Source organism: Rhodamnia argentea, chromosome 3 (assembly GCF_020921035.1).
Source record: "Rhodamnia argentea isolate NSW1041297 chromosome 3, ASM2092103v1, whole genome shotgun sequence".
NCBI lineage: Eukaryota > Viridiplantae > Streptophyta > Magnoliopsida > Myrtales > Myrtaceae > Rhodamnia > Rhodamnia argentea.
Window position 1 is genome coordinate 27618146 of NC_063152.1, and position 15468 is coordinate 27633613.

At 39.0% G+C, this 15468-nt stretch overlaps 1 protein-coding gene, 1 long non-coding RNA gene and 1 pseudogene across 2 annotated transcripts; all 3 read right to left on the bottom strand.

Annotated features, from left to right (window-relative positions):
• Window positions 1-1589: 1589 nt before the first annotated feature.
• LOC125314449 (ATP synthase subunit delta', mitochondrial-like) lies at window positions 1590-5364 on the bottom strand. Its single transcript, XM_048276766.1, has 2 exons — window positions 4960-5364; window positions 1590-2111 (listed from the first exon to the last, which is right to left on the bottom strand). The coding sequence occupies exons 1-2, from the start codon at window positions 5230-5232 to the stop codon at window positions 1767-1769; spliced, it is 618 nt and encodes a 205-aa protein (XP_048132723.1). The 5' UTR covers window positions 5233-5364; the 3' UTR covers window positions 1590-1766.
• Window positions 4367-4953, bottom strand: LOC125314455. The gene is made up of 2 exons (XR_007197939.1): window positions 4758-4953; window positions 4367-4624 (listed from the first exon to the last, which is right to left on the bottom strand). It is a non-coding gene; the product is annotated as an uncharacterized LOC125314455 (long non-coding RNA).
• An 841-nt stretch (window positions 5365-6205) lies between the features above and the next one.
• LOC125314448 lies at window positions 6206-10218 on the bottom strand (annotated as a pseudogene).
• Between the last annotated feature and the right edge of the window lie 5250 nt (window positions 10219-15468).

Genomic DNA, 15468 nt, shown 5'->3' on the forward strand with positions numbered 1-15468 from the left:
TCAAGTCACAAGGTCTCTCTCTCTCTCTCTCTCTCTCTCTCTCTCTCTCTCTCTATATATATATATATATATATATATATATATATATATATATATATATATATATATATATATATATATATATATATATATATATATATATATATATATCGACCATTTCAAAGTAAACGGTCAACAACAACAACAACAATGTAATGATGTAAATCAGTAAAATAACCTGTTTAATTTTAGTAAGGTTTCAAGTTAATCACAATTTCACTTGCTTACTTTTTAGTGGATTACATGATCTATCATTCAAATTTGGGACAACTTCGAATTAATTGAACTTTCGTAACTTTCTAATCATTAAGCACAATTTGAAGTGGGAACGTTAACATTTCAATATCTCATACTAACAGTTATGGAATGTTTATATCTTGGGAGCAAATTACCCGCAAAAAGCACCAAGTCTCCCTATAGAAGAAGGGCTGATTACAAATAAGACCACTTATTTTGAGTTCTCAATTCGACCTTAAGTGTTAATTGCACATGAAATGAGGGATAAACATGAACAAGCCTTAGACCCAACGGCGCAAATAGAATTGCTTACCTAACATCTAACTTCTTCGAGGAAGGAAGAAGTCCCGATCTCTACCTCCATCTAGACTCGATGTAGATGGCTACTCTACTATAAACAAAGGCAAGTAATAGACAAAGGCAAGTAATAGATCGAGCAATTCAACCTCTTGATATTATCCGGATATAAAATCTATTAGAAAATCTGATTACATCCCTTTCCATTCCATTTTCAGTCCAAAGGAAGATCCGTCTTTCTTAGGTTAGGAGAGTCGTCATGCAAGGACACACATACATTGAAAAACATTGGCATATTCTAATGATAACATAAATTCGAGATTTTGGATCTTATGTTATAAAGGTTACACGTTTGGATCTTATGGTGCACCGAGATTGAAAGTAGAAATTAAACCCTTCACTTCTGGCCACTTTATATTTTCATGGCTTTTCTTCAAGGGTACAACGATGTTAGGCGAGAATTCATCCGTTGATTTGAGTTCATGCATCAATTCGCCACAATCTATTACTGACTAGATTTCTTTTTGTGGTCGGAGAGTTACTGAAGACTTTGATTTGAACTGTCGCAACCCACGAGAGGTCCGCTTGAACTCTCTTCGTTCAAGTTTCCGCTTGGAGTTGTAAGTTCCGAGACAACAAAGAAGAGCTTGGTATTCATGAACTTGGATAATCTACTCGCTCAATTCACGGATTTGCATGGTGAATTCAAGCCCTAGAGTCGGGTACAACATGAAACGAAGACGACAAAAACAACAGAACCTTACCATACTACTGCTGAAACGGCAAAGGAAAGAGTATCCTCTTACAGCATTTGAGCGTCTGTCTTTATATTCACCATTTCCTAGTTGACATGCTTCAACCATCAGCAACCCATAATAGCCTCACCTCTCATTTATAATGGTGACAGTTCAATTGATAGTCTACATCATTTCCGCGAAACATCCGTGGCGATGTGCGCATGCACACGTCCATAAGTGTGAGAGCCTCAGAAATGCCCTTTTTTAAACTGTGAAAGCTAAAAAAACAATATACTTGAGGATTATTTCATCAAGGAAATTTTCATGCAGGATTAAACAGTCCAAAATGTCAGAAACATCTCTCCTCAAGCCAGATCTAGATGTCAATCAAGCACATAAAACAAAAGGATAAATGCTGAAAATGACCAACCGAGAGCGGCCCTAAGGTTTGAAGCCTTAACCGGTTAGAGCGAAGTTCAGAGCACTATGCACATCCACTCCAATTTGTGCTTCAGCCTTTTCCAAGTCGGTGGAGGCTGAGTTCAACTTCTGGGTGAACTCGGCAAGCCCCTTCTGGACCAGGCTCGCATCAATTCGATCAATCGGCACAGCCTCAACAGCGATAATATCTGCATATGAGTTAGCATGGATGAAAGCAAAGCCACTGCTGACAAAGTACTTTGTCACATCATTTCCATCATGAACCAACATTAGTCCAGGTTTCAGTTCTGCAATAGTTGGCACATGTCCAGGAAGAACACCAAGTTGTCCTGTTGTTGCTGGTACTATGACCATGTCCACCTGAAACAAACAGGCAAGGAAGCTTATTCACAACCACATCCCTGTTAGGAGCGTTTATGCACGTGGAAGTAACAGAAGCTTTGTTGAGTCAACTATTGCTTTGATTTGGCACTTCAAAAATGTATCAACAGCTTGCAGCAGCGCAATATGATGTGTCCAACATTCAACGTTAGTTAAATTTGTCATCCTAGAACCTCACAATAGGAGCTATCCCTCCCCTTTGATACTCCCTACTTGGATTGCCACTCCAAGCTTCACATCTTTATTTTCCTCAGTAAGGTGTCATGGGATTGAACAGGTTAAATGACTATGACCATGACCTCTCAAAGAATGGGCAACAGAGAAGATGGTCCATCTTTGCAGATCATGTTTAGTAGCAGGTGTCATGTAGTCAGTACAAGACAAACAATGGGAAAAAGAATATCAATATCACAGAAAATAAGTTGTTCAAAGGATCCAGACTGACCAAAATAAAAACGGAATCAACTAATGACAGAAACCCATGGAGTCCCTATAACTTTGAAAAATAAGTGCCAATGGCTTGTCCTCAGCCTATAAGTTCGGGGATTATTCAACTTAAGATGAGCAAATAGAATCCAGAGAAGATATATACATAACAGTGCATATGGTGGATTTAATTAGGCAGGAAGAGAGGATATTAAAAGTGATTGGGATTTGATGCAGTGAGCAACATATTCTCATGTAGTTTCTTAAATCCCTCCAACTCCATCCATAAATGGAGGGATTGGGATGGATATAGTGGATAAACAGAACTTTTCTTCTTCTCGCTTATACCCTCATATAATCTCTATTCCTAAATACATACAAGGACATTTAGGTCACGACGAATTTGTTTCTATTCTTTTCCCTTACTAGCCTCCAAACAAATTAATACTTAAATCCATCCATCTCCCCGCTGTACTTTTCTCTAGTAATTATTTCTAATCATCTCTACCAAATACAAGTAAATAAAGAAATAATTCATTGATTGTTCAGGGATAAGTGATAAAGTAAGGGTGAAAATACAGTAGAAGCAGTTTCTAAGCTTCTAGGCAAGGAAGCAGCGCATCTATAAACTGACCTACCACAATGTACTCGCTGAGAAACAATGGAAAGAGTGACATGCAAACAACTCCTGAATTATAAGGCTGAGTTAGAAACCACCAAAGAAGCAACGGCATAGAAAAAGATGGGGGGCAAAGAAGCTATTTCCTCACCACCACCACTAGTTGTGTTGTTTGTGTATTCATATTTATGTTCACAACCTTGTCTCTCACTCACTGGTTTCATTACTTATTTTCATTGGATCATTATAAGCTATTTGAGAATCAATTGATTGGAAAAGGAGATGACATACTTCTACAGAAATGGAGTAAATTAAGGGTTTGTTTTCACAGTGAATTACTTCTGCACAGCTCGATGTTTATTGTCTAATCATGACGCTCACTCACTTCACCCGTGAACTACCTATATTACAAAATTGAAAAACAAAATGCAGCTTACCAGTCACAAAAGCCAAAACTTAGGACAAATTGGACCATAACTATTAAATGTGACATCTAGCTGAATCCTTGGTTAGGGCTAGAGAAACAATTTCACTCTTATTTTCCCTAGAAGGCAATTCGGGAAAAGAAATTTTCCAGCGTAAGTTACTTTCATTGTTTCAAACTGTGTGGGACACATTCTCACTCTGAGCTCCTCCAAGGAAGGGGTAGATTTTTCGGGAAGTGGAGTTCATCGTACATGAAGAGGAAACTGCTACTCATCTCCTTCAATGTTGCCCTTGGATGTGCTGATTCTACAACAACACAAGATTCTGGAATTGATAGGGTCACAGAAGGTTAGGCAAAGCAAGAGAGTGAAATCAGTGTCCCCTCCACCAAAGAGAAAGTCTGTCTTGCTGGACCTTCGAGTATCGTCACCATGTTCAGAAGAAATGAACACATGGGCTTTTGAATGGAAAAGTGCTTCTACTAACATTTTCCAGAGACTTATAGTTTAAAACTTCAACGCTTTTGGTATACTTCAAAAAATTTCCAGGGATGTCAATGCTTTGACCGACATAGGAGATTCTCTCTCTAGTAGATGAGCTTGTTTTCTGGGCTTCATCTCTAGTTTTATATCGGTTACATTCCTTAGCACCTCCATAGTCAAGTTTCCTTTCACTTTGCTCTTAGTGAACAAGAAACAGAATGGAACAAGGATCAACATGGCGAACAGATGCACAAAAAAACAACTATAGAAGAAGAAATCACAACTACAACAAGAGAAAGCACCATTTATATTTATAGTCGTAAGCCAAACAATAGATATTCAATCTTGAAGTATAACTTCAATCTATGACCATATCTCGAGTATGTTTACCCTCGACCACAATGGGAAGTCCTTGAGGAGGGGGGAAAAATTTAACTCGATTACTTACACTAAATCACTCTAATACAAGCTCTCGACATGTAACTCTATGCGTGCCGAATCATGCACTTCTAATTCACAAACCATCCAATCCTATCGCACTGAAAGCAAAGTGAAAGATACAAAAACCTTCCAAAAGCACATGTAAATTGGGGCGGCAATTCAATTCGCCAAACACGAATGCAATAACCCTTAAATCGCCTCAATATACTACAATCAACACAAAGAACGCACTGTAAAAGTATGACCATGGGCATCCTATTCCACTACATAACAAACACCGCCGTAGAACTAACACCAGAAACTCTACTCATCTACAATCCCGCGATCATCCGCACACAACTAATCCACAATCAACCGAGAAAGAGAGCGCGACAAACAGAAATGACAACGGATTCAGCTAAAACGAGCTCCAGAATCGATCGGGAGACGGTACCTCCTTTTGGGACAACTCCGAGGCATATGGGAGGACGAAATTGACCGTGAGCTTGGACGGGATGGAAGACGGAGTGGCAGGCCTTGGTAGCATGAAGGAGAGGGGGGTTTTGGGCGGGTCGATGTTGGGAACCAGCTTCTTCCACGCCTCCACGAACGCAGCGTCCGCCGTCTGCTCCGCCGGGAGATCGGCAGAGAAAGGGCGGGAGGAGGCCCTCATCGCGGAAGGGGTCAGGATGGGCCGGTGGAGGAGCTTCGCGGCCTGCCGGAACATGGCGGAGGAAGGTCGGAGTTCGCTCGGCTCTCGCAAGGTCGGAGAAGCTGAAGCGGAAGCAGCAGAAGACGACGAAGGAGGTGCGATTTGCTAGGGGGAGAGAGACAGGGAGAGCGTGAAAGGTCACAGTGATTTTCTTTTGGGTACAAACATGGATAAATAGTCCTCGTACTCTTGTCAATATTCAATTATGCCCTTAATCTTTTCATTTTGTTCAATTTCATCCTCGTACTCTTTTCAGTGGACACGATTTGGTCCTTCCACTAATCTGATCGATTGGGTTTATGCCGCCACGTCAGCAATTACCCGCTAAGAAAGGTCAGATCGCGCTTGCTTATATGTGCATAATGACGAAATTAATAAAAGTTTAAGGACGAAATGGATCACCAGCAAAAAATTATCTCCTTTGTTTTCCCTATTTCGTCCTGTTTGGGTCATTTTAGTGGTCTCATTTCTGTGCTTTGAATTATCGTAGACACGTTACTAATTAAGTGGCTATTTATCGAGAAACTTGAGGTCATTACACTAACGCAATGGTAGGAAATTAGGAAATGCAAAGATCTCTCCCCAAAGATTAGTGCGATGAGCAAGGTGCAAATGGAGTCATCTCGCATTAAACTAGTCTTGACGAAAGGCTAATAGGCAACAATGACATGGTGCTTAGCTATCCCCATATTCTAAGTAGTGCCGATTGCATGCCAAAGACTTTCCTTTACCGCCGTGGTAGTTGGCAGTCGATCTGTAGCGAAACGGATGTGCCGATTACATTGCGCATTTGAGGTAGCATCATGACGGCATCCTTTGATCTGCCCGGGGTGGCAATTGCTGTCGGAGTACTTGAGGATTATTCTATCCAAGAAAATTCCATGCAACATCAACCAGTACGGAAATGTCACCGACATCTCACCTTAAGTTGGATCAAGATTCGAGCTAATATGTTAAGAACCTAGGACGGCTCTTGAGGACTGAAGCCTTAACCGGTTCGAGCTGAATCGAGAGCACTATGCACATCCACTCCAATCTGTGCATCAGCTTTTTCCAAGACAGTGGAGGCCGAGCTTGGCTTCTGGGTGAACTCGGCAAAGCCCCTTCAGGACCAGGCTTGAATCAATTCGATCGCGGTACAGCCTCAACAGCGACACCATCTGCATATTGAGTTCGCATGAACGAATGCAAAGCCACTGCTAACGAATTACTTTGTCATGTCGTTTCCAACGTGAACCGACAGAACTCCAGGTCCTAGTTCTGCAATAGTCGCCACATGTCCGGGAAGAACACCAAGTTGTCCTGTTGTTGCCCGTACTATGACCAGGTCCACCTGAAAAAAAAGGGGAATGGAGTATTATTATATTACAACAGCTAATGAGACATTGGAGCCTTCACGCGTGCAGCAGCAACAGAAGCTTTCAAAGCAGTCTTTCTGTGATATTGTGTTTCAAACATGCAGTAACAGCTTGCAGCGAGACATTATTAAGCTTGTAGCAATTCAAGATCGGTCAAATTTTTCATCCTAGAACCTATCATACTCCTTCGACAAACCCCCTACTTGGATTGCCACTCCACGCTTCACATCTTTATTTTCCTCATTATGATGTCATGGGATCCAAAGCAGATTAGGTGACCTTGACCTCTCAAAGAATCGGACAGCAGAGAACAGAAGCGGGTTTAAAGGAGTCACTACAATACAAACAATGGGCAAAAACATATTGATATTCACCAGAAAACACATTCTTCTAAAGGATCACCCCTGACCAAAGTAAATATGGAACCAACTATCAAGTTTGTCACAACCATGAGAGAAACCCACGAAGTAGCAGGAACTCAAATATAAAACTGCCAATTGCTTGTCCTAGGACTATAAGTTTGGGCATCATTCCACATAAGGTGAACAAACAGTATGCAGAGGACATAGAATCACATTTCTTTCATACCTCTCTGTGGATCAAGTTGCACGGAGTTCCAGCTAGTAAGTGAAGAAAGAGTCACTGATTTTTAAAAGTGACGCAGTAAACTGTTAAGGTGAAAATACAGTGGAAGCAGGTATCAGCTTCTAGACAAGGCAGCATCCATCCATAAACTGACCTACAGCAATATACCCTGTGACAAACATTTGAATGTGTGACTTGCAAATGAGTGTGGAATTGCAAGTCTAAGTTCAAAACCAACAAAGATCATAAATATGCAACAAATATATGCATCCCCTTAGAAGAAAGAAAAACTAAATTGGAGCTATTTTCCTGACTCCACAACTAGCTGACTCTCTAGTGAACTCTAGGGCCCGTATGGTAACAGTCCCTAGAAAGTGTTTCTGTTTCGAAAGTATTCCCGAAACACTTTCGGAATAGAAACGCATATGGTTGAAAAATGTTCCAAAAGTGTTTCGAGAAACACTTTTGAAACCAAAAAAAAGAAACAAAAAAACTTGTTTTCGAGTTTTGGAACACTTTTTAAAAACAACTCGAGGGCGAGCTCGTGCAAGCTACCACCGCAGACCATCGTTGCCGAGGAGCTGAAGCGGCCGGCGGCGGCCGCTGCCTGTCGCAGGCCCCGCTACCGCCGCCGCCGGCCACCGATTGCGGATCCTTCCTTTTGATGAAAAAAAAAATATATATATATATATTTTTTGTACTTTTACAAACGCGTTTTTGTTCCCAAAAATCGTAGCCGGGAACAGAAACACAAAACAATGTTTTTGTTCCAAATTTGTTTCCAGGAACGGAAACGTTACCATACACAGCCCTAACTTCTGTTCAAAAACTAATCTCTCACTCGCCTTTTCGATCACTTACACAACCACCTTCCAAGTTGCAGCTTTCTGAACTCGCATCTCTTACACAAGCATGCTTGTATCAGCAACACCGGCAGTTAATGGAATCCAAATGAAAATTCTGATAAGAGTTACTTTCGTTTCTCATTTCAAGAAGGGTGAGTGAAACGGGGAAGGTAAAGTTGCGGGGACCCAACTTAACAATATCTCGTGATCCACTTTGAAAGCAATAGGTATTTATGCTACAATTCTGAGAAATCTGACCTTTTAAATTACTTGCTAAGCATTTTACTTGGATTTTTCTTTGGCAATAAAAAAGTGAGTGCCTTCAATGAATTTCAGACAAATCACATAGGTGAAAGATGGTGGCAGCTAAATTCGACTCAGGAGTTGGATGTATCTCAAAAAAAAAAAAAAAAAGAAGATGCCTCATGACCAGGGGGCTTGGAGATGGATTAGAGAAGGCCGAAATGACTTCCCCAATTAAAAATGACACTTAAGTTGTGGGAACGGTTTAAGAAATCAATTCCCTGATTTATTCTGTACAAAAATAAAAATAAAAAGGAGAAGCTTTTTTAGCCGTAATATAACAGCATGTGAGAGTAGGATGTTTTGCTCCATTTATTTTTCCAGACAAGCCATGATCAGGAATTAGAACCACTGACCTATCACTAGACCTTCTCTAAGCTATATGAGAATCAATTAATTGGAAAAGGATGCAACGAACTCCTATCAAAATGGAGTAAATCAAGGTGTTTTCACAGTGAATTACTTTTGTGGAACCTTGATATTCAATGTTGAATCATATGACCCTCACTCACTTCATGCGTGAACTACTTATATTCAAAAAGACAGTACTTAAGGACAATAATATCTAAGTGGATCATCTGTCTGGCCAAAGAAGGAATGTCGCTCGCATTTTCCCTAGAAGCCAACTCGGGGTAGGATGTGCTAATTCTACAAAATTTTCAGATTCTATGCAGATCAGTTGGGTCATAAAAGTTTAGGTAGAGTAAGAGAATTGTAAGAGTGTCCTCTTCAGTTTAAAGGTCTGTAGTTGCTGGACTTCTCTCCGTATTATTGCTAGTTTCAGAAGAAAAGAGTAACAGCCTTTCCACGGGAAAAAATGATTCCATTAGTACCATTGTTTGAAACTTAAAAACTTCGGCATACCCGAAAATTTTTCTGCGTGAAAAGCACTTTTATTAATATATCTAGAAATGGGTTATCTCTGGGCTTGATTTCTACTTGTATGTGTGTTTGCATTCCCTACCACTTTTGGAGAGAAGTTTCCTTTCTCTTTGCTCTTAGTGAACGACCGAGAGAACAAGGATCGGCATGCGGAGACGGCACAAACTCAAACATGAAAGGGAAAACTAGAACTACGAAAAAGCATCACCTATAGCCAAAGCTCATCCAGACAATAGATGTTCAATTTAGAAGTGGAACTCCAATAGTCGAGTCTTTAGCCGAATGATAGAAGTTCAATTCTGAAGTGAACCGTCAATGCAACACTATATATCCAATAAATCGCTTATCCTAGACCAGAACAGCAAGTACTTCAACAGGGAAAAACAATTTCAAGTCGATTACTTGCACAAAATCAGTCTGAAAAACTCTCGGATTTGTGCTACTTGTGCGGGCGAGCACGCATTTCTTATCTTTCTACACTAACAATGCATCGAAAAAGCATAACCACCGTAGAACTAACAGTGGAAACTCAACTCATCTACAACCCCACAATCATCCGCACACAACTAATCTACGATCAACAAGCAAGCAAAGTGCAGCAAACAGAAATGATCAAGAATTCAGCTGATCGAGCTCTATAATCGATGGAGAGACAAACCTCCTTGTGGGACAACTCCGAGGCGCAAGGAAGGACGAAATTAACGGTGAGCTTGGATGGGATCGAGGACGGCGTGGGAGGATTTGTTTGCAGAACTGGGTTTTGGGAGGGTCGATGTTGGGGACCACCTTCTTCCATGCCTCCACGAACGCTGCTGCGCCTGCCGTCTGCGCCACCGGAGATCCGCAGAGAATGGCCGGAACGAGGCCCTGGCGGTGGCGGCGGCGGCTGAGGAGGACGTCAGGATGGACCGGGAGCAGCTTCGTCGTTCGCCGGAGCATGGTGGAGCAAGATCGGAGTTCGCTCGGCTCTCGCTAGGATGGCGGAGAAGAAATGGTATTTAGCGGAGAGAGAGAGAGCCCGAGCGAATCGAAGTTTTGTCTTTGGCCGTCGATATGTTTGTACATTCAACTTTAGAAGATATCATTTATTTATTTATTCGCGAAAAATAAATAATTATTGAAAAACAATTACATTTTGAAAAAATTTTAAATAAAAATCTAAAATCAACCTTATTTCAAATAAAAACTTAAAATGCATTATTCTTCTAAAAAAAACCTAATCGATGGGCATTTTCATCATTTCCTTTTTTATTTTTTTTCTTTCTCTTTTTCTCTCCCCTCGTTTGGCCATCGCCGACCTTCGGCGAGGGCCGCCTCCTCTTGCTTTAAGTGACCCTTGCTAGCATTGAGCAAGGGTGGCCCCAACCTCACTTGGGCTAGGTAGATGAGAGGCGCCCTTGTCGGATCCGGTGAGGATAGCTCTTGCTTGAGTCCGGCAACCTCCGCCGGTGGTCCGAGGAGGGAAGACGGAAAAAAATAAAAATAAAAAATAAAACAAAAAGAAAGAAAGAAATCAAAAAAGTAAATGAGAAGAATGCCCTTGATCGGATCTTTCTTTGAAACAAATTTACACATGTGATAAATTTATCCTAAATTATTTTTTTATCGTAAAAAATCTCGAACTAGTACACTTATAACAAATTTACCCCAAAGTAATATACATATGACAAATTTACCCTCAATTAGTTTTTATTAAATTTTATTATCAAATTGATGAGTTTGATGACGCGTGATAATTAACGAGTGTACCAACTTGGGATTTTTACCATCCATTTGTCACATGTACATCAGTTTGAGTTTTTTCGTGGTGTTAACCCAATTTAACGAAAACTAACATAGAGTTAATTTGTCACAAGTGTACTAGTTTGGGGTAAATTTATCGCATATATATAAGTTTGGGATTTTTTATAGTAAAAAATGCTTTTGGTAAATTTATCACATGTGTATCAATTTGAGATTTTTTGTAGTAAAAAAATAGTTTTTGGTAAATTTGTCACAAGTGCACCCGATTGGGATTTATCGTCATATCATCCTTTGAAATAATGAGAACACTTCGAGCCCTTATTTGAAATAAATTTCACTTTAAGTCTTTATTTGAGAAAATGATGGTACTTCAAGTCCTTATTTGAAATTTTCTCTTATATTTTTTAAAAGAAGGTCGTTGTATTGTTTAAAATAATAAATCAACAAAAAATATTATTAATAAAAATAATTTATACTAACTAATTATTTCAAGCGATATAAATTATTATTTTTAAAAGTATATATTATTTAAATAATTTATTTTTTACGAAATAAATAGAGCTTTTATTTGGTTAGACATGAATGTCTACATGGTTAGATCATATAATATTAAGAAAAGCTGAAGGGAGCTTGAAAGAGACGAAAAGACCATAAAGAACGACACGGGGAAGGGGAGAGATGTAAGCACGGCGGATCTTTAACGGCATCATGATACAAAAATTTGACAAGGTCACATTTGATTGCCGACTGAAAATTGATGCTTTCTTTAGGAGACAAAAGGAAATTCGGGCCATAATTTGGACCCAACCTAAAATTAGTGCCTTTTAAGGAAATTGGACCCATAAAAATAGAAAGCTCTCTTCCATTTTATATAAGTGAATCCCTGTTTATAACTAGATGGAACTTATATTTGCTAGATAGCAAAAAAAATCGTTGCATCCGAATTCTTTAATTTCCGTCGGTCGATTAGTTCCAAACCATTGTTAATTATAACTGACATGATCAGAAAAAATTAAATAGTGTCACATGGTGACTCCAATGACTAATGAGCAACATGTTGTGGGCAACAAAGTACAACTCATTGATTGTATTTATTACTCTAACATAAAACTGAAATTTGAAATTTAAATTGCATGTAGAATATATTCTATGAAGCGAGCAAAGTAGAAGTAACTTTGCCAAGCAAGCACAATATACTCTACAAACAATAATTTTCATGAAAAAAATACTAGCATAGGTACATAACAAGAAATTTTTGAAAAAGACATGCTTTGGAAAAATTCGAAATAGACCATAAAGTGAACATTATTTCAAATAAGGATCTACAGTGCTCTCCTTCTTTCAAAGAAGAGCCTATCTGAGAGCATTTTCTCCATTTGCTTTTTATTTTTATTTTTTTCCTTTTTTACCAAGGGCATATCAAATATTAGGGGAAATTTCCAAAAAAGTGCCCCGAAATCCTTTCATTTTCTCAAATAAGGGTCCCAAATGAACATTGTTTCAAATAAGAGCTTGAAGTGGCATAATATATATTCAAATAACGGCTTGAAATGGCCATAGAGCTTCAAAAAAGGGCCTAACCTAAAGGGCATTTTCATCATTTCTCATTTTGATTATTTATTTATTTTTTCTCTATTTTTTCCTTTCTTCTAGTTTTTAAAAATGAAAAAAAAAAAAATCCACATCGGCGGGAGGGGTGCCCCTCCCGCCTATGGCAGCCGGCCCACCTCCGGTGGTGGGTCAACGGCAACGGCAAAGGCCGACAGGGTTGCCGACTCTTGCTCGAGGAGCGACGACCCCGCCAACCAAAGGCGAGGGCCAGCCTAGCCCTCTCCGGATCCGGGCAAGGGCTAGCGACCCCCACCCAAGTCCGGGTGGGGATCAACGCCCACCGCCCGGGATGGGGTAGAGGTCGATCGCCCTAGCCTTGACCGAGGCGGGCGCTCCTCCCCTTGTCCGAGCGGCGGCGGGCGACCCCGCCGGCGTTCGCCCTCCACCCTCCCCCCGAGTAGTGGGGCCACGACCGAGAGGCTCTGCACTTTTTTTTTATTTATTTTTTGTTAAATTTTAAAGAAACAGAAAAAGAAAAATTTAATAAAAAAGAAAAAAAATCAAATAGAAAGAAAAAGACCGAAATGCCCTTGAAATCAAGCCCTTTTTTGAAATTTCATGGCCGCTTCAGGCTTTTATTTGAAATAACGTTCAATTCAGATCATTATTTGAAAAAATAAGGACACTTTCAGCTCTTATTTGAAATAAAGTTTATTTAGAGTCATTATTTGAGAAAATAAGATAACTTCATGCCATTTTTTGGAATTTTCCCCAAATATTAGCCATGATTTTTATTAAGGTAATATCAATGTAGTTGGATTTCATATTAAAACATTAATTTCTAAGATTAATATATTGGTAGGAAACTGTGCACATTTCTACAAAGAAAACAAGAGAGTGTAGTATTAAAAAGTCTTGTCTTGTCTAATTTTAATTGAAAAAGAAGTTTAAATGTATTGAAAAATCTGAAATTAACATCTTAGCAGGGAGCTCTCTTCATATTGTCCAAAAGATTAGTTTGTTTCTCACAATTAGATTGAAGTTAGGTGAGCAAAATAGAGAAAAAAGCATTGCATTGAATATTTCACTAGCACAACAAATCAAATTTGAGGAATACTATTATGGCATCATGTGCTTAAATAATAAAAATATTTTGCGTTACAAATATAAACGACTCATAAATATTTCATTGCTCTTTAATATAAATAGAATGATTTTGTATCGATCATTTTAAAACTAATGCATTTCAAAGTAAATTAAAATTACTGGATCTTCTTGTTACGGGTAATATTTAATAGTGAAAACAATATTTTCCATTCATATAAGAGTCACATATTTTCTTTGAAAGGTAGTCGTTTAATATGCAAAACGTAATTTTCACGTGCATAATGAGTTTAAACATTGTTGGACATCTTTTCGATCAATGGTAAATGCAAATCTTTCCAATCTATGGTAAATGCAACTACAATATTAACATAGTATATAACTTGTAGCATTTGAATAGTAGATTATCTAATTACTTTAAGATTTGGGAAAACTATCCAAAAAGTCTTAAGGTTATTGTTATTATGCCAATTTAGTCCTAAAACCTTTTTTTTTGCCAACTCAATCCTAAACTATTTCTTTTGTGCCAATTGAGCCCATTTGTCTTGCCAGCACTAACGTAGCGCTGCCGACGCTGACATAACCAATTTTTAAAAAGATTTTAATATTTTTTTACTTTGTTTCTTTTTCTTTTTCTTTTTCTTTTTCTTTTACCTTTTTTCGTTTATTTTTCTTTCTTTCTTTCTTTCTTTTTCTTCCTCCTTCCTCCAACCGGCCAACAAGCCCGACGAGGGTGAGGTGCGACCTTGTGAAATTGCCACTGATGTTCCCATCCATCACAACGAGGTCTAGATTTGAGTTTTCTCAAATAGTTAAGTAGATCATGAGGGGGTGTACATGGTCGCACTTCTAGAGAAAACCAATTTTAACAAAACTTGCCATGGATGATATTCTCTTTGTATGTGAATGTATTAAATGCAAATTATGCGAGTCTATCCACAATAATAATGAGCATGCCTAAGTATTTACCTATTTATAGAGCCTTTCATCTTTGCTGTTCCTCGCCTTAGCCGACGGGATTTCTTCTTTCTTGCTAGTCCTTGTGCTTCAAAGCAAGGCCCTAGTGATGCCTACGAAACACAGCATCAAGCATCATATCTCACTCACGTCTTGGAAAAGCTCTTTTGACGTGCATCCAATGATCATGTCTCGCATATTCAGATCTCGCATGTAAATAAGTTTCGGATCAATGATTTACCAGAAGGAATGCTTCATCCTTGGTAAGATCTCTCTCTCTCTCTCTCTCTCTCAAATGATGATTCTGACATTAGGCATTTCTCTTTATTAAATGACAGCGTGAGGCATTGAGATGGCGGGGGATTGGCAGAGAACTCTTGCAGAAGCGAAATCTGCAACCGCAATGGAAGAGAGTGTGGGAACAATCTAAATGGCTGATAGGTTCAACGATCCATTATCCTATGAAAAATTGCATGAGAGCCAGGTATTTTGGATATTGTGTGTCAGAGGGAGATGTCTCGAGCCCTATCTTAGGTTCCATGGAATACCTTGTCTCATGGTGGCAAGCTACCGTTCTCCCTCCGGAGACAATCACAAGGGAAGAGAACATGGGAACAAGTTAAATGGTCAATAGGTTCGACGATTCATGTATATTATGTAAAACTGTACGAGAGCAGCTCACTTTGAATAGTGTCTTGTGTGGAAGCTTTCCTCGATATTATGCAAAAAGTTAATCTTCAAAAAGACAAGCAATTGTAATTCCAATTAGAGTGACTTCAGTGATATGCAACTCTATCTTCAGCAACTCTAATGAAGTAATTTGAAAAAAAATTCTGACATGATGATGCCTTTACACAAGTTATTTCAACCAAAGACCGCCCAAATTCAAATGATGGTAAACTTTCTCTTAGTTCGACAACTAA

Coding starts and splice junctions, on each gene's coding strand:
- LOC125314449 (XM_048276766.1), bottom strand. CDS start 5,232: ATGTTCCGGCAGGCCGCGAAGCTCCTCCACCGGCCCATCCTGACCCCT. Junction 2,112..4,959: donor CGGAGTTGTCCCAAAAGGAG/GTACCGTCTCCC, acceptor TGTTTGTTTCAG/GTGGACATGGTCATAGTACC.